The sequence below is a fragment of the Pempheris klunzingeri genome, chromosome 16 (assembly GCF_042242105.1).
Source record: "Pempheris klunzingeri isolate RE-2024b chromosome 16, fPemKlu1.hap1, whole genome shotgun sequence".
In the NCBI taxonomy this organism is placed as follows: domain Eukaryota; kingdom Metazoa; phylum Chordata; class Actinopteri; order Acropomatiformes; family Pempheridae; genus Pempheris; species Pempheris klunzingeri.
This window is the reverse complement of record NC_092027.1, coordinates 5963655-5990032: the sequence shown is the minus strand read 5'-3', so window position 1 is coordinate 5990032 and position 26378 is coordinate 5963655. Positions and strand designations below refer to the sequence as shown.

Here is a 26378-nt window from a genome sequence, read left to right as displayed (position 1 = left end):
AATATATACTCTCATTTGATGCAGGTTTATATCCATCTGTAAAAACTTTGCATATTCATTGTATTTATGCACAATTACGCAGGGGGCCGTTTAAAAAGCTCTTTGGCGGCCTCACATGCAAAACATATAAAACAGAATCATGATGAATTAAATAAATTGTGTGGAGAATAATCAAGGATCATAATCACGTTCAGAAGCATTATGTAAAGTACATAAAACAGCAATAAATACATGATACATTAAAATTCCTGAAAACTAAATAAATACAAGGCAAAGATGATATTGTAAATTTGCACACAATGTATCAACACACATCATTTAATTTATCATGATATTTTCCATAAGTTATTCATAATGCATAAGAAATGTATTTCAGATATCCTTCAGGAAATTAGTATGCACCATATTTGCCTAAATCTCCAGATCCTGATGTGATCTGGTTAACAATTTTCAATTCTAAAATGGATGAATAACAGAGAAATTAAATAATTTCTGACTCTCCTGGAAAACTATTAGGATGCCTGCATTAGAATGATTCTTTTAGTCGACGTGTGAAAAAACAGAACACAAACAAAAAAATGAATAAATGCTTTATTGAAAATTATTTCATAGAAAATACATATGATTCCAATACCATTCATATGGTACTTTTATGAGTGCTAGCAATTTAAAATATAGTCAAATACAATAAAGAGTTTTTGTCTAATATCAGGTGCATAGATGCTACAAATTATTTTATATTTATCCTCCTTTCTAATCTGCTGAAAGCGTTGAACTGAATTCATCAGTAACGGCATATTTTACAGATTAAACAGGAGCTCACATTGACAAATGTGTTGATTTTACCTGAGGTTAAGAGTGAGGCAGCAATGTTGATACAATAAAGTCGTGAAACTGACGGTTTCACTGACGGTTTCACTGACGGTTTCATTGAAACTACACCACACAGGGTCAGAGGTCGTCCATCATGGCCAGCAGGTCGTCTCCTTTGTTACCGCTGGGATTTTCATGCAGCTCTTCCTCATCATCCGCAAACTGTCCGGCGATTCGTGCCAGCTCAGACGCAGCCTGTTCATCCTGATTAAAACAAAACCCCAACATGTCTCTTAAAACTCCTAACAAATGGTTAACAATAGCTTAACTACAGTCTGTAAAGAAAAATATCATGTTTAATCCACCTATAATAATAATGTCTGGTACAATTTTAGAACTACGTCAATAGATGTCAGCCTAAGTAGGTGTGTATATATTCCCATATTCCCATATTCTGCTCATTTTCAGGTCCATACTTGTATACTTGTAGGTCTAAATAGTTCGTGTCATAGCAGATGTGGCTGGCGCAGCTGTTCCACACATTTTTTTAAGTTAAAATACATTAAAAAGTGCATTTTGCATGGTATGAAACCTTTAATACTTTGAGTTTTTAAGATGTTTTAAGTCCATTCTCAGGTTCAGAAGTCGCTTACATAACTAACTATAACTAAACGCTGGCTGGCAGCGGTCCACAGTCCCCTGCTGTACCTGCATCGCTTGAATATTTATCACTCCAAACAAGGACTCCTCAGCTCCACCTGAAGCTCCCCTGTTAACCAAAATAAAAGTCATATTTGTGGAAATTAATATATATAAATATATAAATACAGAGAATGAGTAAAGAGAATAAAAGCACTCACGCCTCCTCCTCCTCTTCATCGGTAGAAAACAGGTTGATCCTAAAGCCAGTTTCAGCTTTGGCCGTGCTCTCAGCCTTCACGCTGCCCATCAGGCGAGCCAGCAGGTTCAGCTCCTCTTTGGCCAGAAGGTTGGGAGTGTCGTGTGTCTGCAGCAGGGTGGAGGAGAACAGTAAGTAATGCAAACTCAAGAGCAAAAAGATGTGAGGTGACTGAGAGAATCGTGCAGTGAGTTAACAGTATCCACATCCTTTACTAAGTGGAAACAGCACAAAATTATCACCAAAATGTACTTTAAGCATCACAAATGAAGGTAAGTGTTATGCAGAAACAAACTCTTTAGGTTATGTTTTCTTAAAGCAAAGCTATAAATGTTTTTAAATGGCCTTATTCATTTCAATCCACTATAGGTTGCCTGAGGAGCTGTGCAACTATATTATGTAGGGAGAAATTAATTAAGTCTGTTCAGTAAACCATCCACGGCAGTCAGGCAGCATGCACCACAGCAGAAGTCTGCTTGACGCTTTTTATGTGAGTGTCCAATAAGTGTTGATAGTCCATTGAAGCAATAAATACCTCAGTGCATGCTGCATTGATAAAGACAGCTGAGTTCTCAGGCTCCATGACGCCAGTGCCTACATTTACCATGATGCATTGCCCACAAGCTTCTGACTCCCAACCCCCCAAATCCTCTCCGGTCCTCTGCTCCGCTCTGTAAACTGTAGACTGTATGTAAAGAAGTGGACGTAGCTCCCAGGTCTGAAAAGTGAAGCCAATGCTGAAGTGTCTTAAACCTGCTGTAACCCACGCTGTAATTGACTGCAGCCGAACAGGCTGATTAGCTGAGGTTACAGAGCCTGTAGTTCTTCCTGGTCATGATGACTCAAATGACAGCGCTGGTGACCAGGAAGTACAACTGATTTTGCAGCAGGAGAACTCAGTTTTCTGTGTCCATACAGCACAAGCTGAGGTGTTTATTTCTTCAGTTGACAACATTCACCAACAGCACTGATGAAAATGTCCTTTTATTACCTTGACAGAAGGAGCCTTGGATGTGTGTGTCTCCTCTGGGTGGTTCACAGTGTACCTTTAAATTCATGACACACAGCTGTGTTAGCTTCATTCCACTCTATTCTGTCACCCACATAACCTACAGTATGTGTGGTGTAGTACCATACATGTCCATGCCCAGTCTGATGACTCTGTCTCCATGCAGGTCAAAGGATCCCTCTCTGATGGGGCTGGTGTAACTTCCCCCCGTGGGGAATTCACTTCGTCTAACTTCTCTGCCCTTATTATTAAACGTCCTGCGGAAACAGGAAGCAGATGACGACACTCTGGAAATCTGAGACTAAATACAAGAAAGTTTTCTAATGAAGACACGTCAGCTTGTCACTCGATCTGTGGTTGTTGAGTGCTAATGGAATAGATGCTGCATGTGAAATAGAAAAGAGGGGCGGCACTTTGGATCATGTTACATCACTTGTTTACATGTAAAAGATAGCTGGAGCAAAACATTTGATGGGTTTCTTACTATTTCTTACTATCAGGACACATTCAGTGCCTTGTTGCTGTCCGTCATCTACCCACCTAATAAGCCCTGGAACTTCTATCCCATGAGGCACTGGGCCTGATGTCGATAGGACAAAACGTCCGTTGGGATTTTGGACTTTAATTTTGAGGAAAAGCGACACCTAAGAGGAAGAAATAACATATGAAAAAGCTCGTAGAAAAAAAAAGGTGTTGTGTTTCCATCTCACTTGTATGGAGGGATGAGTTAGCAAAAGCAGAGGACTCACGCGAACATGCATGTCTTGAAAAAATATGAGCAGCGTTTGTCTGAGAAGCTGGAATTCACCTTCTGAAAAAGATGAGTAAACCTGCAACAAGAGGAACAAAAGGTCACACAGGATATACTTATATAGTACAGGCAATAAAAACTGACAGCTGGAATCCAGATAGTATACGGACTATAAAGGCCGCCGTGTCCTGGTAATATGTGTGTGTGTGTGTGGCAGCTGTAGTTGAACATTTTAAAAAGAGGCTTTCAGTAATGGAATATGATTTAATAACAGCTCTCAGCGTACTTCAATGATCTTCCTGTGTGTCTCGTCCACTTGATTCACGACCGCAGGAGTGTGTTTCACAAATTCCCTGATGCTGTCTATGTGATTGTAAGTGATGAGCAGCAAGTCTTTTGGCCGTGGACAAAGGAAGAGCTGATATTTGAACGCCATGATCATCAGCTCATAAAGCTACAGGAGGGGGAAAAAAAGGAAAAAGACGTTAAGTTAAAGAACATGTCACCCCTGCAATCAAACAAAACTACTTCACTTAACTTAATGTAAGATTTGGACTTGAGACCTGACCTTAAATCAATAAAATCTGAACATTTTAACTGATAAAATCCTGGAAACATGAAAGAAAGTAAGACCAAGCCAGACAATCTTGAAGATGTAATTTGGAGTCCAGCATATTATACTATAAAATCATAATTTAAATGATCAGCTTCTCGTACGTACCCTGTCCATGCTGGCCGGGTTCAGCCTCATGATGGAGGCGTGCGCTATCCGGTTTAGCACTGTTTTCAGTGTCCTGTTTGAATACAGCTGCTGAGGTTTGAGAAGTTCATCCATAAAGGCTTTACTGAACAGGGTCCCAACGATGTCATTCATGACTATGAAGTAAACAGAAACAGAGAGGTGGTTAATCATGCCTAGAATTTACTATTGAAACTTTTAGGTTTATTGTATATGGAATGAAAATAGTGATATTCATATGACCATATACCCTATTTTATGGTAAAACAGATGCCAAAAAGTCAGATTCTTGTCTTAACATACTTTTAACCAAATGTCGCTACTGTGTTTTGGCTGTTTGGAGCAGCATTTTCTAGAGAGTACGACTGTATCACACAGTGGACCTCAGTGTAAAGTAAATAGCATTACAGCTAAGAGTGGACACTACAGGGGCAGAAGGAGATTGCTAAACAGTAATCTGCTAAGTATGGCATGGATACCTCTTTTTCTGTCATTCTCTGACCACACTCCTGCATCCACGTTAGGTTTCCCAAGAAAGAAAAGAAAGAAAATAGACTTGTCATTTGGGAGAATATGACAAGAAATATGAGATGCACATGTTCAGTTTATAAGCTGACATCTGACAGCTACAGCTTGTCAGGAGGACGGGTGAATGGGGGCTAAACACGTACACACCTACCAAGCCTGTCAGCTCTCTAACCACCTCTACCTTTCTCAGAATTGTCCTCGGACGTGTTTTGCGCTCGGAGGCGTTGGTCCAGTATGTAAAGCATTTCTCCACCAAGATTAATGAAAACCAGGGGGAGAGTTCGCACAGACATCTTGCAAAGACAAAGACGGGATTAACTCCTAGAGGCAGAAGCTGGAGAAAAAGTAGGTGTTAGAAGCAGTTGAGCCTCTAGCAGATAAAAAGCACTCTTGTCATCTCAAAGGCTTTATCAGATTGTTCCTGTTGTGAATTGCCACTGGTAACAAATTGTCCATGTTATGTCTTAGCTGATCATTCCTCTGCAAATGACCTGTCGCACTAAGATGCAACAGGTGGTCAGGAAGAGGATCAGCAGAGGCCAGGCACAAGCTTACTGGCCGGGATAAGGATGATGTGACAGCACAGCACAACCAACCACAGACGGTGAACAGCTATACATAAGTGTATTTCCCAAAATGACACACATTTGTTTTCAAACTAAGCACTGTATAATCCAAACCACTGAAAGCAGCTGAAAAGTACAAAATGTGCGCACACAATATTGCACACTGACATTTGTTGCAATATAATTGACTGTCCTCAAAAAGCTAAAAACTTTATAACCATTTAGTTTAGGTGTCAGTTGAATTCTAAATGTAGTGTATGCAAAGCTTACTTGACTTGTGTATCTTTATGACTGTCCCTGAAGGCACATTTTACTAACTCCACTGTTCTGATCTGTTCACAACGTTTACAATGTCCACGTCTTTGTCTCTTTCTGTCCCTCCCTCCAACTCCAAATGAAAGATTAGAGAGTAAAAACATGCAAATGAGAGTTTATCTTAATTCTCACAGCAGCTCACTCCAAGGGAGACAATTGCCTATTCGGCATGGTCATGTTCAGCGGTGAAAGCTTTTCAAGGCAAGTGGAATATTTTGAAAATTAACAGTTAAGGAAAAAAATGTGAATACATAAGGGGAAGAGATCTGAACAATCCTGACTGAGCTCACCGGACCGTAGATTAGCCAACAACCCAATTATGGAGATCCATCATTACCTCTGGCTTCTCTCTATGTAAGTCAAACCTGATATTGATAATTCTGCATAAAATAATGCACTTTATAAACTTAGGTAAAATTTCCTTTCATATTTAGACAGTTTTCTTGTTTTTTATTTGTTGTTAAAGAAATACTTGTGCTTGTCTCTGATATTAAAATTTTGATACCAAGTATTATGTCCTCCCCTCCCCCACCAGAATAACCTCCTGCTCAGCTTCATGGAGAGGTTTCAATGATAACCCAGAAGTAGATCCTAGACTTTATAATCTGAACTGGATGAAGTCTATACCTGATGACACTCCAGTATCTGCTATCTCCATTCCTGGAACACATGAAAGCTTATCTTTATATGGAGGACCACTTGCTACATGTCAAGTTTGGAACTTGGAAAAGCAACTTAAAATGGGACTCCGGTATTTTGATCTACATGCTGGGATTTGGTTGCCTAACCAAAAACATATTTATATTAGGGATAGTCACTGGATGTTTTGGCAACACACTGATTTTGGTGAAGTCCTGAAGATCATTTTCAGTTTCTTAAAAGACCATGGTAGTGAGACTGTGCTTTTGAAAATGACAATACATGGGTTTTACAAGACAAAAGTCAAAGAACTGATGAAGGCATTACTCGAAAAATTCAGAAATAAAATGTGGACTAAGTTGTCAGTACCAAACTTGCAAGAGGCAAGAGGCAAGATTGTTTTCCTCCAGAGTGACACCTACCATGCTGGAACAGAAAACCATAAATCATTTTTCTTTGAATATGACAAGCTGAATAATGTTGAAGGCCAAATACAGCGAATCAAGTCACACCTCTGTGGCCATCACATTGTGCTGAGTGACAGTGCAGCATCAATTCTTCAAAGTCCTACAACACTGGCTAAAACAGTTAACAAGAAGCTCAGTCACTTTGTGGTGCAACATAAGAAAAGTTCATTAAATCAGGGTTGCTTAGGTGTCTTATGTGTGAACTTCCCAAGTGCTGATCTTATTAAAAACATCATTCAACTCAAACCATGCAATTGTGGTGAAGGTTCAGGAAAAGGAAAACGACCTAAACAGGACGTTGGGACATCACCCGAACCTGACACTATACCTGAAACAGCATCATGGAAATCCGGGAAGTATTCAGAAACATCCTCTGAAACATCATCTGCACCAGAAACATCACCAACTGAGCAGGTTTTACAGCCTGAATCAGAATCACCATCATCGGGGCAAGATGTAAGACCAATGACTGAAATAGGGCCAGCGACAGAATCACCTACATCTGGGAAGGACTTTGAACCCTCCTCTGAACCAGCATCTGCAACAGAATCACCAACATCAGGGCAAGATTCAGACCCAACACCTGAACCAGCACCTACACTAGAATCACTAACATCTAGGCAGGACTCTGAACTCTCCTCTGAACCAACATCTGCACCAGAATTAACAACATCTGGGCAGGGTTCAGAACCAACACCTGGACCATTGCCTACATCAGAATCACCAAAATCTGAGAAAGATTTTGGACCAATTGCTGAACCATGGCCTACAATAGCATCATCAACATTGAGGTCACCAACGCCTGGGCAAAATTCAGAACAAACAATTAAACCAGCATCTGCATCAGAATCACCAACATCTGGCCAAGTTTCAGAGCCAACATCTTATCCTGCACCTGTGACAGAATCACCATCATCTAGGCAGGATTCTGAACCTTCCTCTGAACCAGCACCTACACCAGAATCCCCAACATCTGGGAAGGATTCAGAACCAACACATGAATCAACGCCTGCATCAGAATCACCAACATCTGGCCAAGTTTCAGAGCCAACATCTTATCCTGTGCCTGCGACAGAATCACCAGCATCTGGGCAGGATTCAGAACTGACATCTGAACTAGCACCTGCACCAGAACCACTAACATCTGGGCAGGACACCAAACCCTCCGCTGAATCAGCACCTGCATCAGAATCACCAAAATCTGAACAAGTTTTAGAGCCAACATTAGAACCAGATCATGCAACAGAATCACAAACATCTAGTCAGATTGCACAACCAACATCTGAACCAACACTCATGACAGATTCACCAACATCTGGGCAAGATTCGGAGCCAACTCCTGAACAAGTGCATGTGCAAAAATCATCAACACCTGGACAGGATTCAGAACCCCCTTCTGAACCAACCCCTGTTCCAGCACCTGTATCAGAATCACTAACATCTGGAAAGGATGCCAAACTCTCCTCTGAATCAGCACCTAAACCACAATCACCATCATCTGGGCAGGATTCAGAACTGACACCTGAACCATCACCTGCACCAGAACCACTAACATCTGGGCAGGACACCAAATCCTCCTCTGAATCAGCACCTACACCAGAACCACTAACATCTGGGCAGGATTCAGAACTGACGCTTGAACCATCACCTGCGCCAGAACCACTAACATCTGGGCAGGACACCAAATCCTCCTCTGAATCAGCACCTACACCAGAACCACTAACATCTGGGCAGGATTCAGAACTGACGCCTGAACCATCACCTGCGCCAGAACCACTAACATCTGGGCAGGACACCAAATCCTCCTCTGAATCAACACCTACACCAGAACCACTAACATCTGGGCAGGATTCAGAATCAACACCTGAATCAGCGTCTGCATCAGAATCACCCAAATCAGAGAAAGATTTTGGACCAACTGCTGAACCATGGCCTGCAACAGAATCACCAACATCAGGGCAAGATTTAGGACACATGCCTGAACCAACACCTGAATCTGGGCAGGACACAGAATTAACACCCGAACCAGCACCTACACTAGAATCACTATCATCTGGGCAGGACTCTGAAGTCTCCTCTGAACCAGCACCTACACCAGAATCCCCAACATCTGGGAAGGATTCAGAACTGACACATGAATCAGCGCCTGCATCAGAATCGCCAACATCTGGCCAAGTTTCAGAGCCAACATTTTATCCTGCGCCTGTGACAGAATCACCATCATCTGGGCAGGATTCTGAACCTTCCTCTGAACCAGCACCTACACCAGTATCCCCAACATCTGGGAAGGACACAGAATTAACACCCGAACCAGCACCTACACTAGAATCACTAACATCTAGGCAGGACTCTGAACTCTCCTCTGAATCAGCGCCTGCATCAGAATCACCAACATCTGGCCAAGGTTCAGAGCCAACATCTTATCCTGCGCCTGTAACAGAATCACAATCATCTGGGCAGGATTCTGAACCTTCCTCTGAACCAGCACCTACACCAGAATCACCAGCATCTAGGCAGGATTCTGAACCTTCCTCTGAACCAGCACCTGCACCAGAATCCCCAACATCTGGGAAGGATTCAGAACCAACACACGAATCAGCGCCTGCATCAGAATCACCAACATCTGGCCAAGTTTCAGAGCCAACATTTTATCCTGCGCCTGTGACAGAATCACAATCATCTGGGCAGGATTCTGAACCTTCCTCTGAACCAGCACCTACACCAGAATCACCAGCATCTGGGCAGGATTCTGAACCTTCCTCTGAACCAGCACCTGCACCAGAATCCCCAACATCTGGGAAGGATTCAGAACCAACACACGAATCAGCGCCTGCGTCAGAATCACCAACATCTGGCCAAGGTTCAGAGCCAACATCTTATCCTGCGCCTGTGACAGAATCACAATCATCTGGGCAGGATTCTGAACCTTCCTCTGAACCAGCACCTACACCAGAATCACCAGCATCTGGGCAGGATTCTGAACCTTCCTCTGAACCAGCACCTGCACCAGAATCCCCAACATCTGGGAAGGATTCAGAACCAACACATGAATCAGCGGCTGAATCAGAATCACCAACATCTGGCCAAGGTTCAGAGCCAACATTTTATCCTGCGCCTGTGACAGAATCACCATCATCTGGACAGGATTCTGAACCTTCCTCTGAACCAGCACCTACACCAGAATCACCATCATCTGGGCAGGATTCTGAACCTTCCTCTGAACCAGCACCTACACCAGAATCCCCAACATCTGGGAAGGACACAGAATTAACACCCGAACCAGCACCTACACTAGAATCACTAACATCTAGGCAGGACTCTGAACTCTCCTCTGAATCAGCGCCTGCGTCAGAATCACCAACATCTGGGAAGGATTCAGAACCAACACACGAATCAGCGCCTGCGTCAGAATCACCAACATCTGGCCAAGGTTCAGAGCCAACATCTTATCCTGCGCCTGTAACAGAATCACAATCATCTGGGCAGGATTCTGAACCTTCCTCTGAACCAGCACCTACACCAGAATCACCAGCATCTGGGCAGGATTCTGAACCTTCCTCTGAACCAGCACCTGCACCAGAATCCCCAACATCTGGGAAGGATTCAGAACCAACACATGAATCAGCGGCTGCATCAGAATCACCAACATCTGGCCAAGGTTCAGAGCCAACATTTTATCCTGCGCCTGTGACAGAATCACCATCATCTGGACAGGATTCTGAACCTTCCTCTGAACCAGCACCTACACCAGAATCCCCAACATCTGGGAAGGACACAGAATTAACACCCGAACCAGCACCTACACTAGAATCACTAACATCTAGGCAGGACTCTGAACTCTCCTCTGAATCAGCGCCTGCATTAGAATCACCAACATCTGGCCAAGTTTCAGAGCCAACATTTTATCCTGCGCCTGTGACAGAATCACAATCATCTGGGCAGGATTCTGAACCTTCCTCTGAACCAGCACCTACACCAGAATCACCAGCATCTAGGCAGGATTCTGAACCTTCCTCTGAACCAGCACCTGCACCAGAATCCCCAACATCTGGGAAGGATTCAGAACCAACACATGAATCAGCGCCTGCATTAGAATCACCAACATCTGGCCAAGTTTCAGAGCCAACATCTTATCCTGCGCTTGTGACAGAATCACTATCATCTGGGCAGGATTCAGAACTGACATCTGAAATAGCACCTGGGCAGGATTCCGAACCTTCCTCTGAACCAGCACCTGCACCAGAATCCCCAACATCTGGGAAGGATTCAGAACCAACACATGAATCAGCGGCTGCATCAGAATCACCAACATCTGGCCAAGGTTCAGAGCCAACATTTTATCCTGCGCCTGTGACAGAATCACCATCATCTGGGCAGGATTCTGAACCTTCCTCTGAACCAGCACCTACACCAGAATCACCATCATCTGGGCAGGATTCTGAACCTTCCTCTGAACCAGCACCTGCATCAGAATCACCAAAATTTGAACAAGTTTTAGAGCCAACATTAGAACCAGATCATGCAACAGAATCACAAACATCTAGTCAGATTGCACAACCAACATCTGAACCAACACTCATGACAGATTCACCAACATCTGGGCAAGATTCGGAGCCAACTCCTGAACAAGTGCATGTGCAAAAATCATCAACACCTGGACAGGATTCAGAACCCCCTTCTGAACCAACCCCTGTACCAGCACCTGTACCAGAATCACTAACATCTGGAAAGGATGCCAAACTCTCCTCTGAATCAGCACCTAAACCAGAACCACTAACATCTGAGCAGGATTCAGAATCAACACCTGAATCAGCATCTGCATCAGAATCACCAAAATCTGAGAAAGATTTTGGACCAACTGCTGAACCATGGCCTGCAACAGAATCACCAACATCAGGGCAAGATTTAGGACACATGCCTGAACCAATGCCTGAATCATCAATATCTGAGACAGACACAGAATCACCACCTGAACCAACGGTTGCATCAGAATCACCAACATCTGGGCAGGACACAGAATTAACACCCGAACCAGCACCTACACTAGAATCACTAACATCTAGGCAGAACTCTGTAGTCTCCTCTGAACCAGCACCTACACCAGAATCACCAGCATCTGGGCAGGATTCAGAACTGACATCTGAACCAGCACCTACATCAGAATCACCAACAACTGGCCAAGTTTCAGAGCCAACATCTTATTCTGCGCCTGTGACAGAATCACCATCATCTGGGCAGGATTCTGAACCTTCCTCTGAACCAGCACGTACACCAGTATCCCCAACATCTGGGAAGGACACAGAATCAACACCCAAACCAGCACCTACACTAGAATCACTAACATCTAGGCAGGACTCTGAACTCTCCTCTGAATCAGCGCCTGCATCAGAATCACCAACATCTGGCCAAGTTTCAGAGCCAACATCTTATCCTGTGCCTGTGACAGAATCGCCATCATCTGGGCAGGATTCTGAACCTTCCTCTGAACCAGCACCTACACCAGAATCACCAGCATCTGGGCAGGATTCAGACCTGACACCTGAACCAGCACCTGCACCAGAATCCCCAACATCTGGGAAGGATTCAGAACCAACATCTTATCCTGCGCCTGTGACAGAATCACTAACACCTGGTCAGGGTGCAGAGCAAACATCTGAACCAGCAGCTTCCTCAGAAACAGAAACACAAACATCTGGGCAGGATTCTGAACCTGCCTCTGAACCAGCACCTGCACCACGATTACCAACATCTGGGCAGGAGACAGAACCAACACCTGAATCAGCAGCTGCATCACCAGAACCACCAACATCAGGACAAGTTTCCGAGCCAGTGGCTGAACCAGTGTCAGCACCAGAATCAGCAACATCTGGGCATGATTCTAAACTCTCCTATAAACCAGCACCTGCACCAGAGTCTCCAACATCCAGGCAGGATGCAGAACCCTCCTCTGAATCAGCACCTGCATCACCAACATCACCAACATCTGGACAAGTTTCAGAGCCAGTGCCTGACCCAGAGCCGGCAACAGAATCACCAACATCTGAGCAGGATACTGAACCCACCTCTGAACTAGCACCTACACCACAATCACCAACATCTGCGCATGATTCAGTACCTGAACCACTGCCTGAATCACCAGCAATCGAGAAGAACCAATCAACACACAACCCACTACTTGCATCAGAATCACCAACATTTGGGCAAGATTTAGGACCAATGCCTGAACCAGAATTACCAATATCTGGACAGGACACTGGAACAACACCTAAACCAACCCCAGCACCCGAATCACTAACATCTAGGCAGAACTCTGAACCCTCCTCTAAACCAGCACCTGCAACAGAATCACAAATATCTGGGCAGGAATCTGAACCTCCCTCTGAACCAATACCTGCACCACAATCACCAACATCTGAGCAAGATTCAGAACCAACAATTAAACCAGTGCCTGAATCCCCAACATCCAAGAAGAACACAGAATCAACAACATCTGGGCAGGATTCAGAACCAACACCTGAACCAGAACTGACAATTGGACCAGTGCCCGAATCACCAACATCCAAGAAGGACACAGAACCAACACCTGACCCAACATCTGGGCAAGACTTAGGACGAACACCTGAACCAGGGCCCGCAACAGAATCAAAAACACTTGGGCAGGATTCTGAACCTTCCTCTGAACCAGCACCTGCACCACAATTACCAACATCTGGGCATGACACAGAACCAACACCTGAACCAGCAGCTGCATCACCAGAACCACCAACATCAGAAGTAGTTTCCGAGCCAGTGGCAAAACCAGTATCAGCACCAGAAGTACTAACATCTGGGAAGGATTTGGAACCAACACCTCTACCAGTGCCTGTAACAGAATCACTAACATCTGGACAGGATGCCAAACTCTCCTCTGAATCAGCACCTAAACCACAATCACCATCATCTGGGCAGGATTCAGAACTGACACCTGAACCAGCACTTACACCAGAATCCCCAACATCTGGGAAGGATTCAGAACCAACACATGAATCAGCACCTGCATCAGAATCACCAACATCTGGCCAAGTTTCAGAGCCAACATCTTATCCTGCGCCTGCGACAGAATCACCAGCATCTGGGCAGGATTCAGAACTGACACCTGAACCAGCACCTGCACCAGAACCACTAACATCTGGGAAGGATTCAGAGCTAACACCTGAACCAGCGCCTGCATCAGAATCACCAAACTCTGACCGAGTTTTAGAGCCAACATTAGAACCAGATCCTGCAACAGAATCACAAACATCTAGTCAGATTGCACAGCCAACACCTGAACCAACACTCATGACAGATTCACCAACATCTGGGAAAGATTCAGAACCAACACCTGAACCAGTTCCTGAATCACGAACATCTGAGAAGGACACAGAATCAACACATGGACCACCACATGCATCAGAATCACCAGCATCTGGGACAGGTTTAGAGCCAACATCTGAACTACGGCCTAAACCAGGGCCTGCAACATTTGGACGGGACACAGAACCAACACCTAACCCAGCACCAGCACCAGAATCGGCATCATCTGGGCAGGATTCTGAACTTTCCTCTGAAACAGCATCTGCACCAGTATCGCCAATATCTGTACAAGATTCAGAATCAACACCTGAACAAGTCCCTGCAGCAGAATCACCATCATCCGGACAGGATTCAGAACCAATACCTAAACCAGTGCCTGCACCAGAATCACCAACATCTGGTCAAGATTCAAAACCAACAATTGCACCAGGACCTGGTTTCAATGATAACCCAGAAATAGATCCCAGACTTTATAATCTGAACTGGATGAAGTCTATACCTGATGACACTCCAGTATCTGCTATCTCTATTCCTGGAACACATGAAAGCTTATCTTTATATGGAGGACCACTTGCTACATGTCAAGTTTGGAACTTGGAAAAGCAACTTAAAATGGGACTCCGGTATTTTGATCTGCATGCTGGGATTTGGTTGCCTACCCAAAAACATATTTACATTAGGGATAGTCACTGGATGTTTTGGCAACACATTGATTTTGATGAAGTCCTGAAGATCATTTTCAGTTTCTTAAAAGACCATGGTAGTGAGACTGTGCTTTTGAAAATGACAATACATGGGTTTTACAAGACAAAGGTCAAAGTACTGATGAAGGCATTACTCGAAAAATTCAGAAATAAAATGTGGACTAAGTTGTCAGTACCAAACTTGCAAGAGGCAAGAGGCAAGATTGTTTTCCTCCAGAGTGACACCTACCATGCTGGAACAGAAAACCATAAATCATTTTTCTTTGAATATGACAAGCTGAATAATGTTGAAGGCCAAATACAGCGAATCAAGTCACACCTCTGTGGCCATCACATTGTGCTGAGTGACAGTGCAGCATCAATTCTTCAAAGCCCTAAAACACTGGCTAAAACAGTTAACAAGAAGCTCAATAATTTTGTGGTGCAACATAAGGAAAGTTCATTAAACCAAGGTTGCTTAGGTGTCTTAAGTATGAACTTCCCAAGTGCTGATCTTATTAAAAACATCATTCAACTCAAACCATGCAATTGTGGTAATGGTGGAGAAAAAAGACCGCAGGTCTCTGAACCATCTTCTGAAACAGCATCTGCACCAGGCCCAGCACCTGGGCCAGAGGTACCAACACCTGCACCAGAAGTACCAACACTTGCACCAGAAGCACCAGCACCTGGGCCAGAGGTACCAACACCTGTGCCAGAAGCACCAGCACCTGGGCCAGAAGCACCAACACCTGCACCAGAGGTACCAACACCTGTGCCAGAAGCACCAGCACCTTGGCCAGAAGTACAAACACCTGGGCCAAAAGCACCAACAGATGTGCCAGAAGTACCAAAACCTTGGCCAGAAGCACCAACACTTGGCCCAGAAGTAATGACACCTGAGCGAAAAGTACCAAACCTTTGGCCAGAAGCACCACCACCTGGGCCAGAAGTACCCACACCTGGACGAGAAGCACCAACACCTGAGCCAGAAATACCAACACCTGGGCAAGAAGTACCAAAAACTTGGCCAGAAGAACCAACACTTGGTCCAGAAGTAACGACACCTGAGCGAAAAGTACCAAACCTTTGGCCAGAAGCACCACCACCTGGGCCAGAAGTACCAACACCTGGGCCAGAAGCACCACCACCTGGGCCAGAAGTACCAACACCTGGGCCAGAAGTACCAAACCCTTGGCCAGAAGCACTACCACCTGGGTCAGAAGTACCAACACCTGGGCCAGAAGCACCACCACCTGGGCCAGAAGCACCACCACCTGGGCCAGAAGTACCAACACCTGGGCCAGAAGTATTAAAACATTGGCCAGAAGCACAAACACTTGGGCCAGCAGTACCAATACCTGGGCGAGAGGTACCAAAACCTTGGCCAGAAGCACCGTCACCTGGGCAGGGTTCAGAGCCACCACCTAAGTTACACATCACACTTGAAGCAAGACCAAAAGAGGAATCACCAACATCCGAGCATGACTTTAAGTCACACACCCCAAACGAAGATGAACGGTCACATGAACCTAAGTCAGCAGAGTACAGACCACAACTGATAAATCCACCAGCCGCTATACCTGCAGCAGTGCTCCCTATCCCTCTGAAAATAGCTTACGAGCCAGAACCACAGTGGCGAGGGCGTAATTGTCGTAGAGGGTAACTAGGGTAAGAAATGAATTGAAAACCGTGGAAGGAATTTTGTCCTGGAAACATAAATAAAGTTTAAAAAAAGAGTATAATTTCTAATTTACTTCCACTAATACTCATACACTGTAATACATTGTTAGAAACAATAGTGTAGGTGTTGGGATTGGGTTTGCACAAAACCACACAATGGTGTTTAAATAACAATATAATAATAATATAGTCAAAACATGGTGTAAGCAATACATAAACAAATGCTAAATGCCTTCAGCAAACCACGTAAATCTGAATATATATGTTGATAGTAAAGAGGAGTTGTGATGGAAATGGCTGTGAGGAAATATTCCAGTTCAGAGATGAATCTCAGATTGCTTTAGTCAAAAAATATTCAAATTCTGAGACACAGGTTGAAAACAAAATTTCAAGAACAAAGTCTGGAGGTAAATGTCAAGTAAAAAACTCTTTAGTCAACATTAATATCAGAACTTAACTCTGAGAATTTCAACTTTAATCAGAATTTTGTATCTTTGGTAATATAAAAAACAGTGACTTAACTCACAGAAATACTGATATCAGTATTTTTCTCATCTTCCATATGCTGCATATTGTAAACCTGTTGCATAGAGGGATCGATGAAGCACCTACAGAAGGTGGTGGCCCACATACTTTGTTTGTCAGGGACAGGAAGGAAATGACTTCAAGTATGAGACTTGTAATTTAAAACAAAATGTGACCTTGTCCCGTACAAATCATCTGTTGCTTGTGAATTTGTCTTTAGATTTAAAAGGTGCCTTTTATAGAGTCCTTTTAAAATGAGTTTGAATGCCTTTTATCACCTCATACACCAAATAGTGTGGGTTTATTTAGAGAACTTTACAGAAAAGCACTAATTGAACTAATCATCATCATCAATCATCACTTGAGTTTACTACTAAATTATTGACATTAGGTGCAAAACAGAGTTGAATGTATTTCAGGTCTTATAGTCTTTTTCATGTTTGGACACCAATTTCACTCCACTTTTACACAGTGGTGGGAAGTAAATAAGCACATTTACTCAAGCACACTACTTGTACTTTACTTGAATATTTCCATTTTCGCCTCCACCACATTTCAAAGAAAAATACTGAACTTTTTTCTTTTTTCTACTTTCATTTCATAACTTTGGTTACTATACATAATTATGATGTATTATTAGGGGTTAATATAAAACTGATCTCTTGGTGACATTCAGTTAGCAGTATTGAGCAACACTGAGGAAATGCACAGATAAATGCATCAGGAGATATAATCAAATAACTTACTACTTTATCTTTTTGCACTTCATCTATTTTGATGCTAATACTTCCTCACTTGTTCTTAAGTAAAGGATCTGGGTACTCCCTGCACTACTTCTTTCACATGTTCATTTCCTCGTGCATTCGTGCCTGATTGACACCAGTGAAGTGGATGAGCTCAGGAGGTGTCAGGTCATATTTTTAGCTCCATGTGACTCGCCCAAAACCTCCACGTTGGTCGCCTGCTGATGTCAAGAAAAGGAAAAACCCAACTTCCTTGTACCGGCTGACAGCGCAGCTCACTCCTCGTCGGCTCACTCTCACCAGCTGGGACAGGCTGGTTAACCTGAGAGAGAAGATCAGCACACGAAGAGGCTTTTTTTACAGACTTATTAGACGCGCAGGTAAGTTTTTCCCCTCTTTTCTTGTTCTGTGGAAGTTGAAGCGAAAACAGCAGGAGCGACTTTTTGGAGCCACATTTGAATTTCTGCTGTGTGTGTTTGCAGTGGAGCCACCACAAAATAAAAACCGGTCGAGTTTCTCTGTTATTTCACTCATTTAGGTAGCGAGACAATGACACAGTGACTTCTGGTCTCATCGCTTATTTACCCTCTCGCTTCTCCTTCACATTAACCCCTTGGTCAAATGTTATGAGGAGAAGTTTACACAGAGGCAGAGATATGCAGGTCTGCAGCTGTTCTCACGACCTATGTACCATATAAGATAGCAAAACTGTCACATAGTCACTGCTCTCAGCCTCTCAGATGTGAGTATTTGCTGCTTTTCTCTTCTTTTTTTTTTTTTTTAAATCAATGTTAAGTGAAGTTTTTGTGGATTTTGAACAAAACAAGCCATTTGAATTTCCTTAAGACTGATGCAAGTAAAAGTCCTGCATACAGAAGTATCAGCATCATAATGCAGCAACGGCAAATTCTGTGATTAGAGAAGCTGAAAACTGAGAGTTTTTTGGTATTTTTGTTACTGAAATGATTCATTGTTTTGTATTCTGTCTTTTAGGGTCACAGGCTGGTCACAGCAACAGTTCTGATGTGTTTCTGAGTGAAAAGCGATGAATGCTGAGGTTACTCTCTTCTCACCTGAACACCCGTGGACTAAAACCCCCCACACGACCTCTCTGAACCACACAGACGGTCACACTTGTGCATGGCTCTTCCCTACACTCCTCTTGGCTCCAAGCTTCGCCCGTTCCTCCTGTGAGAGCATGTTTCCCCGCGAACCCGACCCTTCCTCGGACCTGCAGCACCCGGAGGCCCAGCTGGACTTCTTCCACAAACTCGGGTACTCCACGGCTCAGGTTCAGGCAGTTCAGCAGAAGTTTGGCCCCAACATGGACACAGATAAAGTCCTGGGGGAGCTGGTCATGATCGGGGCCAGTCGGGAGGCCAAGCAGGGGCCGGTGACCACGATGTCGGTGCTGGTACCCAAAGGGGACGTCCAGGCTGAGGGCCCCACGCTGCTGCTGCCCTTTACTGCCCCGTCTCCTCAGAGCAGAGAGGAGAGCAGCGAGGATGAGGATGCCCTGAGACCCATTGTTATAGATGGGAGCAACGTGGCCATGAGGTGAGAAACTGGAGCTGAAATTATTGATTAATCAATCGGCAGGAAATAAATCAGCAGCTTTTCTGTTAGTCGTCACAGGCTATACTTTATCAAATGTGACGATTTTCTGCTTTTCTTAGTTTTTTATCATTAAGAGTTGCAATGATTAGTCAAGTAATCAGTGAGTTGACTGACTGAAAATTAATTAGTAATTATTTTAATCATGGAATGATTGCTTTAGTATTTGTTTTTAGCGAAAATATCAAATATTTGCTGATTTCAGCTTGTCATATGTGAAGAGTCTCTTCTTTGTCGTACGTGATAGTAAACTGAATATCTTTTGGGTTTTGGGTTGTTGGTTGGATAAAAACAGGCATTTTAAAGAAGAAACATTAATCAATAATGAAAACAATCATTAGTTGCAGCCCTTATGTAGTTGTAATCTTGGGTTTATTTCACTATTGGTGCTGTTTCACTTGGGCTTTAGGAATTTGTTTCTGCAGAGTTTATTGACCAAACAACTAATGGACTAATCAAGAAAACAATGGGAAGAGTAATTGATATTGAAAATAATTGTCAATTGAATCCTATAATTTTTAAATAATAAAAATCTGTCTCCTGTTTTAACTTTGTCCTCACCTTCTTATGACTTGAGGACAGATAGAGTAGTGGCAATTAAACCACTTTGTTTGGTGAGGTATTTGTTATAATTTGCATCCTAAAATTATAATAATTATCATAATCTCTCCCTCAGCAGCCACACTTTTACACAACCACTATTTCACCTTTGATATGAAAGCAAAGTCAAAGAAGCATCACTAGAAAAAATAAAAATATTTAATTTCACCTCAAGTCAAAGCAGATCCTCTGGCCACATAAACCTGATCATTTGTATTTTGGTTCATAACCAAAAGATAAACTAAGTGTGGTTAATTTATCTAATTTTTTTTCATTTTTGATGACAAACTGGTCGGAGCTCGTCAGGACTTACAGTTTGTGTTGTCTCTGTATTTGCACCAGTTTTATAAGCACACCAGTTGAGTTCAGTTGTTGGTTGACAAAAAAGTACAGCATGTGCACTACAGCCTCATAAACACAACAGTCAGTCAGATTTCCCCTGGGTGTTAGGGATCGTCAGGGAGAATGGTTGTTAACTGCTTGGCGTTTCAGCGCCTTTTAAACTTCAATATTCTCAGTTATTCAGGGAACTTTGCCTCTAGGCACAAGCAACCTTTCCCCTGATTCACCCTCTCATACCAGGCGTACACTCACACTCTTTAGGAACAGAGAAGGGAACAGAGAAGACGGGTGAGAATGAGAGAATGAGATGACAAAAAGTATACAGTGTGCAGACTATACACACCCCTCTGTCCTTTTGCCTTTTCCAAGCCAGCCACGCCCGTTCAGGCATGTTGTAGATAGGCAGCTTGAATATGCAAATCAGAGCATGAGTCCCTTTTTGTTTCTTTTAAGACCAGCATTGCTTAAAGAGAAGGAGATTATTTTAACAGGAACAGGCCTGACAGCATTTTCCGTACGGTCACCTTCATTCTACATTTGTCTTGGCTTTAAACTTGACACAAACATCCCCTGAGGGCTTCCAACACTTAAAACTGACACCGTACTGCTCTATTAAAATAAATAACAGCATGTCATGTGTTCAGATTTGTCACTTCAAGCACTCCTCAGGTTAGATACTCTGCTGATGCAGATCATGCTAAGTGGAGTGAACCAGCTTAGATAAAACCTCAAATACCAGAATCAGTACTTTGTGTACTTTGTGAAATGAGCCAGGCTTAATTGTTTCTCCTGTTTCCAGCCTTTGTGCTAAGCTAAGCTAGCCGTCTCCTGACTCTAGCTTTATATTTAGGGTACAGACATGAGAGCGGTCATCAATGCTCTGGAAAGAAAATAAATATGTATGTTTCCAAAAATGTTAAATGTCCCAAACCCAAACGAGGGGGAACCAGTGGGGTGTGGAGATCTTGGTTTCAGAACCAGAAGTGACATTAATTTCACGATGACTCCCCACGTCTGATTGGTTAGGTTTTGGCATGCCCCGATCTGATTGATTAGTCACAAGGTTACTCCCCCTTTAAGCATACCCTGCTTCATTATCTGTTTCCCTCTAAATGGGACCATAATTTACAAAATGCACATGATGCTGTTTTGAAGAAGACTTGAAACTAGCTACTGAGGCCATTAACTAATTAGGAAAATGTTTATTGAGGTAATGAATCAAGTGAGAACTAGGCTTTTTTCTCATTGACTTCCATACAGTCTAAATTGTATTGGAGCCAGTGAATTGTCAGTATACAGTCAGTGTTTAGGAGTAAAACAATGTCAATTATTAAGCAAAGTTATGAAGCAAAAACTCACTGTTTCCAGACATTCAAATATATGCTCTTCTTCTGCATTTTTTATGATAAGATGAGATTCAATAACTTTGATTTTTTCACTGTGGGCTTTGGAAACTTCTAGTTGACTTTTTAAATCCATTAATTGACAAAATACACTTCAGAAGAATAAATGATGAAATGGTTTTTCTTTGCAGCCCAAGTAGGTGACTAGTAAAGCTGCAAACGGCTAAATCATAAAAAGCTCAACCTTGTTCTATTGTGCTGTGATCGGGTGTATTGATGAGTGACATAAAGGACACCTGAGTCATTCTTTTGAACTGGCTCGGGGAAACTCATTCAATTGTTTATATTTGAATGTTTCTCACTCACTTTTCCTGTGGTTTCCATTCATTCATTCAGCCATGGGAACAAGGAAGTTTTCTCCTGTCTGGGAATCCAGTTGGCTGTGAATTTCTTCCTGGACAGAGGTCACACTGAAATCACTGTGTTTGTTCCCTCGTGGAGGAAGGAGCAGCCCAGGCCAGACGTTCCCATCACAGGTGGGACTTCACGATTGTTTTAATGCTATTTAACTTCCTGCTTTGCCTTGCATCACACCACACCGCTCTGAAAAAGGTGTGGTGGGATCACCGTGTAGCCTTATGTTCATTCCCGTGAATAGAAGAGCAGGTTATGCCTCTTGCTTTTATCAGTTTTTTGTGGAGCTGAAATGATTTGTTGATTTATGTCTTAGCTGCCTGAGAGAAAAATTAAATATTTGTAATTATTCCAAGCAAGAATTTACAGGTTTCAGCTTTTATAGAAATTAAACAAGCTAGCTAATATGTTTTGGACTTAAAGATTATTGGAGAAACTAATCAGTTAGTTAGCCAAATTTGAAATAGTTTTTGGTTTGAACAGACTTGAAAGCCAAAGCCAAGATTAGAAATAGCTCTATTAAAAGAGCAAGACACAATTTTGGCTCTGATCCAACCAGTGATTCTCAGAGTGAGCTGTATTGCTTGAAATGGGAAATACCCCTCGTAGGTTTTCTTTTTCCAAAAATGCTAAGTAAATGAGCTGTATCTGTAATCTGTGTAGTTACAACTCAAAAGATAAAATGCAGGGTTTTTCCGATGGGTTTGTGATGCCAAAAGATTTTAACTGTCTTGGTGGCCTACATTTGGAAGCAACGCTGACACCACACTGCATGGTTATGCAGATGAACAGATTGAACATTCTGATAAATGTTTTTGTTGCAGGATGTCCTTTTAGTTCATTTTCAGCCAGGTTAAGTCTGTCTGCTGGGAAAGACCCAAATTAAAATGACAGTGGCTTCTTTTACTTGCACATGATTTACTGATTTACTTCGCAGAGCTTTATAGCAGGTTTCAGCTCATTATTTAGCTTCCACAACAGTACTGTTTTGGTCCACTCTCACTGCTCTCAGAATTGTTTTCAACAACAGGCAGCTTTTCTCAGAGAAAAGCCCATTGTACACTACCTGCTACTGACTGATGAATATAGTGGAGCATTTAGCAGCTAAGAAGTCAAATATTTCCCTTAGGGGTTGGTGGAGATCAAATCAGAGCTAAAAGAGAGTTAATATTGGACCTACATTCACCAGGTGGCCAGAAACACAACTTCAAATGAATGATAATGTTCTGTAATTGCTGAAGTTCTCTATATTAACTTTAAAAAGTCATGATATGTTAATGTGTTTACAACTTGTTTCTGCTGGCTCCTAGTGGCCAGAAGAATCTGCTAATTTAGGTTCTACAATTACCGAACATGACTATTTTCAGATCAGCACATTCTGCGAGACCTGGAGAGGAAGAAGATTCTGGTTTTCACACCGTCGCGACGTGTCGGAGGCAAACGGGTGGTCTGTAATGACGACCTCTTCATCGTCAAGGAGGCTTACGAGTCTGACGGCATTATCGTGTCCAACGACATGTACCGGGACCTTCAGGGAGAAAAGCCCATGTGGAAGCGCTTCATAGAGGAGAGGCTGCTCATGTACTCCTTTGTTAACAACAAGTGAGCTCTGCCTTCTTAATAAAGTGCTTCCCATTGCTGCAAGTGCAAAGCTGCACTTTGAGACTAATGTTTGAACTTCACCCTGGCGCAGGTTTATGCCTCCTGATGATCCTCTTGGCCGCCATGGACCAACACTGGAGAACTTCCTGCGGAGGTTTCCAAAGACTCAGAAAAAAAAGCCATGCCCCTATGGTGAGAGAACATGTAATAACTTTGGTGATATAATTTTTGACCATGTCCAGTACTTTGCAATTCATGACCAAGTATCTAAAAAACTAATAATATTCCCATCCAACTCAGCTGCACATTGCGTTGTGCTAATTAGCAAAAGTTAAAGTAGCATGCCAACTTGCTAAACTAACATGGTTATGACACAGTGCCTGTGGAGCCTGCAGTGTGGGTGTAGACTCTTAGTTTTGTTTGAAAATGATCAGCACTGTTAAAATCTTCTGTTTGTGTTGGTCTTTCAGGAAAGAAATGTACTTATGGAATCAAATGTAAATTCCACCATCCTGAGAGAGCCAAACAGTCCAATCGCTCGGTTGCCGATGAGCTTCGGGACAACGCTAAGCACCCGTCCACGGCTCTGAAATCATCTTCAGCTCGCTCTAGTCCTGTGCCTGGACAGAGCCTCTCGTTGGTGGAGGATATGGCAAAGAAACTGACTCTGGGGTACGAGAGTAGCTCCATAAAGAAAGATCATAAACATGAACATGTAGCTCAGGTGAAGACGAGTCACCGCTCCAGTAAGAGGGCCACATCTAGAAAGGAGAAGATCAGCCAACCCTCGTCTTATGACCACAGCTCAGTGCGGCATAGTGGCTCTCAGGAGCAGCTGGACTCTGGTTTAGGCTCCATAGACAGCCAGCCAGTGGAGACTCCTTGGTGTATGTGTGAAAACAAGTATGGGGCGGTGTACGGGAGCTCTCAGCATACTCACAGTGTAAGACAACAGTTTGGTCCTCCTAGAAGCTCGCCATGCAGCTGCTGCTCACATGGCCCTTCCTCCCCAGGGGCCGCACCAGCTCTCCAGCACTACAACCAGCATTACAGCCTCGGACCTGCCAGCTCTGACAGGATCCCCTACAGCCTGCCTCATTACCCCGGCTACGGTGCATACCCAGTCAGCGTGCCAGCGTACAGTCAGCCGACAGGCCGACAGCACAGCAGAGCCCCCGGCCACCACCAGCAGCAGTATTGGTCTGACCCATTCGGGGCTCATCCTCCGGTCCACAGCCAGCTGGGGGAGCGCTCACAGTGGGAGCCTCCTCAGGGGACACAACCAAGTCCCAGTGGGGGGGGAGAGAGAGAAGTCGTCCGGAAGAAGCTCCTCGCTATCTTCAGCGCCCATTTGGTGGACACGGCCATGGACATGTTTCCTCAGCAGATGGATCCGCAGATGCTGGTTGCAGAGATCCTCATGCTTCAGAGTCAGAACAGGTCGCTGAGATGAGATGAAGTCCAGTGCCAGTGTGAACCCACGTCTTTCAGTGGAAAGACTGAACAGGCCGCAGAAGCCAAGATTAACACGAGTTTGTGTATTTATGTATTGTGGTATCCACCTTTGTATAAACTGTATTTGAATGCTTTGGCAACTTGTAAGTTGCCTCAGTGAACTGGATAAAATAAGTGGCTGTATGCAGTTGATACAAATTGTATCTTTATTTAAAGTGTAAAAGGAAAAAGTGGATTTTAATCCCACTTAAGGACACGGACGTATCCTCTCTGTACACGTCATTAGCTGTTATGTAATACAATATAGTTCTGCCATAAAATTTACATTTATGACTAGTGTTTGGTTTTTCCGTTTTTTTTGGAACCATCATAGGTGTTATTATGTTTGTTTTATTGTAGCCCGGTATGACAGTTATGAATGCTGAATATAAAAATGCCTTTGTGTCATATTGGCACTGTACACCATTTATGCTTTCCTAGCCAACTATTTCATAACATTGGGCGTATCAACCCTTAAGTGTCATAATGAGCTTTTGAGTTCAATAGTGTTGACTTATTGTGATGTAACTAAAAACTTCATAATGCTTTATATTCCCAGTTTTATTTATTTAATGTGTTTTTGCATTTGTTATTGTGATACTTTGTCCATATTGCGATGAGAGTAGAGATTTAGAGGACAATCAACAAATGTGTGTCAGTGTTAAATTTAGAGTTACAACGAGCAATGGTCAAGTGAGCGTGACAAACCTGGATTTGTTTTTTTGGTCGGGGGGGGGGGTTTAAATGGTGGGGATGATCATGAATGTCAATTTTATGAAATAAAAATAAACATAAGTAGTTACATGTCTCAGTGAGTTACGACTGTGATTTAACTGTCAACCTCGTTTTTCTTTTTTCGGACACAGAGGGCATGATTCAGTGGTTACGGTTAGTGTGTGTCTCCAGGAAATTAATATGCAATGTCTTCAGAAAGTGCACGAGTGTGTGCGCGTACCTGAGACTTGTCTGCACAAGTAAATCCCATCAACACACACCTTCAGGGCTCACACAACCACAATCTCACACCTAAATGTCATTTGGAAGACTTTTACAAGAACATGTGTTCATACCAGATGTCTGTTTGATGTCAAAGGTGGCAACTAACAATTACTTTATTAAAAGGTCCATCTGCTAGTTATTGTACTGATCAATACATTATTTGTGTGGTTTACAAAATTTTAGATACATTTTACAAAATGTGAAAAAAGGGCATCGCAATTTCCTAAAGCCCAAGGTGAAGTTAAAAAACTCAAAATGCTTTTTCTTTTTGACAGT

The 26378-nt window shown here is 43.1% G+C and overlaps 3 protein-coding genes across 3 annotated transcripts; 2 read left to right on the top strand and 1 right to left on the bottom strand.

The window, feature by feature from the left end:
- Window positions 1–951: 951 nt before the first annotated feature.
- oscp1a (organic solute carrier partner 1a) lies at window positions 952–5031 on the bottom strand. Its single transcript, XM_070846843.1, has 11 exons — window positions 4920–5031; window positions 4690–4719; window positions 4193–4347; window positions 3758–3925; window positions 3470–3550; window positions 3261–3364; window positions 2849–2977; window positions 2703–2757; window positions 1674–1819; window positions 1522–1582; window positions 952–1077 (listed from the first exon to the last, which is right to left on the bottom strand). Exons 1-11 carry the CDS (start codon window positions 5029–5031, stop codon window positions 952–954), a joined length of 1167 nt encoding a protein of 388 aa, XP_070702944.1.
- Window positions 5032–5788: 757 nt separating this feature from the next.
- On the top strand, window positions 5789–11869 carry LOC139215814 (uncharacterized). Its single transcript, XM_070846844.1, has 6 exons — window positions 5789–5820; window positions 6155–6518; window positions 6903–6990; window positions 8143–8261; window positions 11388–11623; window positions 11818–11869. The coding sequence occupies exons 1-6, from the start codon at window positions 5789–5791 to the stop codon at window positions 11867–11869; spliced, it is 891 nt and encodes a 296-aa protein (XP_070702945.1).
- Window positions 11870–18714: 6845 nt separating this feature from the next.
- Window positions 18715–25351, top strand: zc3h12ab (zinc finger CCCH-type containing 12Ab). The gene is made up of 5 exons (XM_070846599.1): window positions 18715–19251; window positions 21990–22129; window positions 23375–23609; window positions 23701–23801; window positions 24080–25351. Exons 1-5 carry the CDS (start codon window positions 18740–18742, stop codon window positions 25060–25062), a joined length of 1971 nt encoding a protein of 656 aa, XP_070702700.1. The 5' UTR covers window positions 18715–18739; the 3' UTR covers window positions 25063–25351.
- Window positions 25352–26378: the final 1027 nt, after the last annotated feature.

Coding starts and splice junctions, on each gene's coding strand:
- oscp1a (XM_070846843.1), bottom strand. CDS start 5,031: ATGTCTGTGCGAACTCTCCCCCTGGTTTTCATTAATCTTGGTGGAGAA. Junction 3,551..3,757: donor CACACAGGAAGATCATTGAA/GTACGCTGAGAG, acceptor CTCTTGTTGCAG/GTTTACTCATCTTTTTCAGA. Junction 2,758..2,848: donor ATCAGACTGGGCATGGACAT/GTATGGTACTAC, acceptor ATGAATTTAAAG/GTACACTGTGAACCACCCAG.
- LOC139215814 (XM_070846844.1), top strand. CDS start 5,789: ATGGTCATGTTCAGCGGTGAAAGCTTTTCAAG. Junction 6,991..8,142: donor ACCATGCAATTGTGGTGAAG/GTTCAGGAAAAG, acceptor CCCCTGTTCCAG/CACCTGTATCAGAATCACTA. Junction 11,624..11,817: donor ACAGAATCACCAACATCAGG/GCAAGATTTAGG, acceptor CCTCTGAACCAG/CACCTACACCAGAATCACCA.
- zc3h12ab (XM_070846599.1), top strand. CDS start 18,740: ATGAATGCTGAGGTTACTCTCTTCTCACCTGAACACCCGTGGACTAAA. Junction 23,610..23,700: donor TACTCCTTTGTTAACAACAA/GTGAGCTCTGCC, acceptor ACCCTGGCGCAG/GTTTATGCCTCCTGATGATC. Junction 23,802..24,079: donor AAAAAAGCCATGCCCCTATG/GTGAGAGAACAT, acceptor TTGGTCTTTCAG/GAAAGAAATGTACTTATGGA.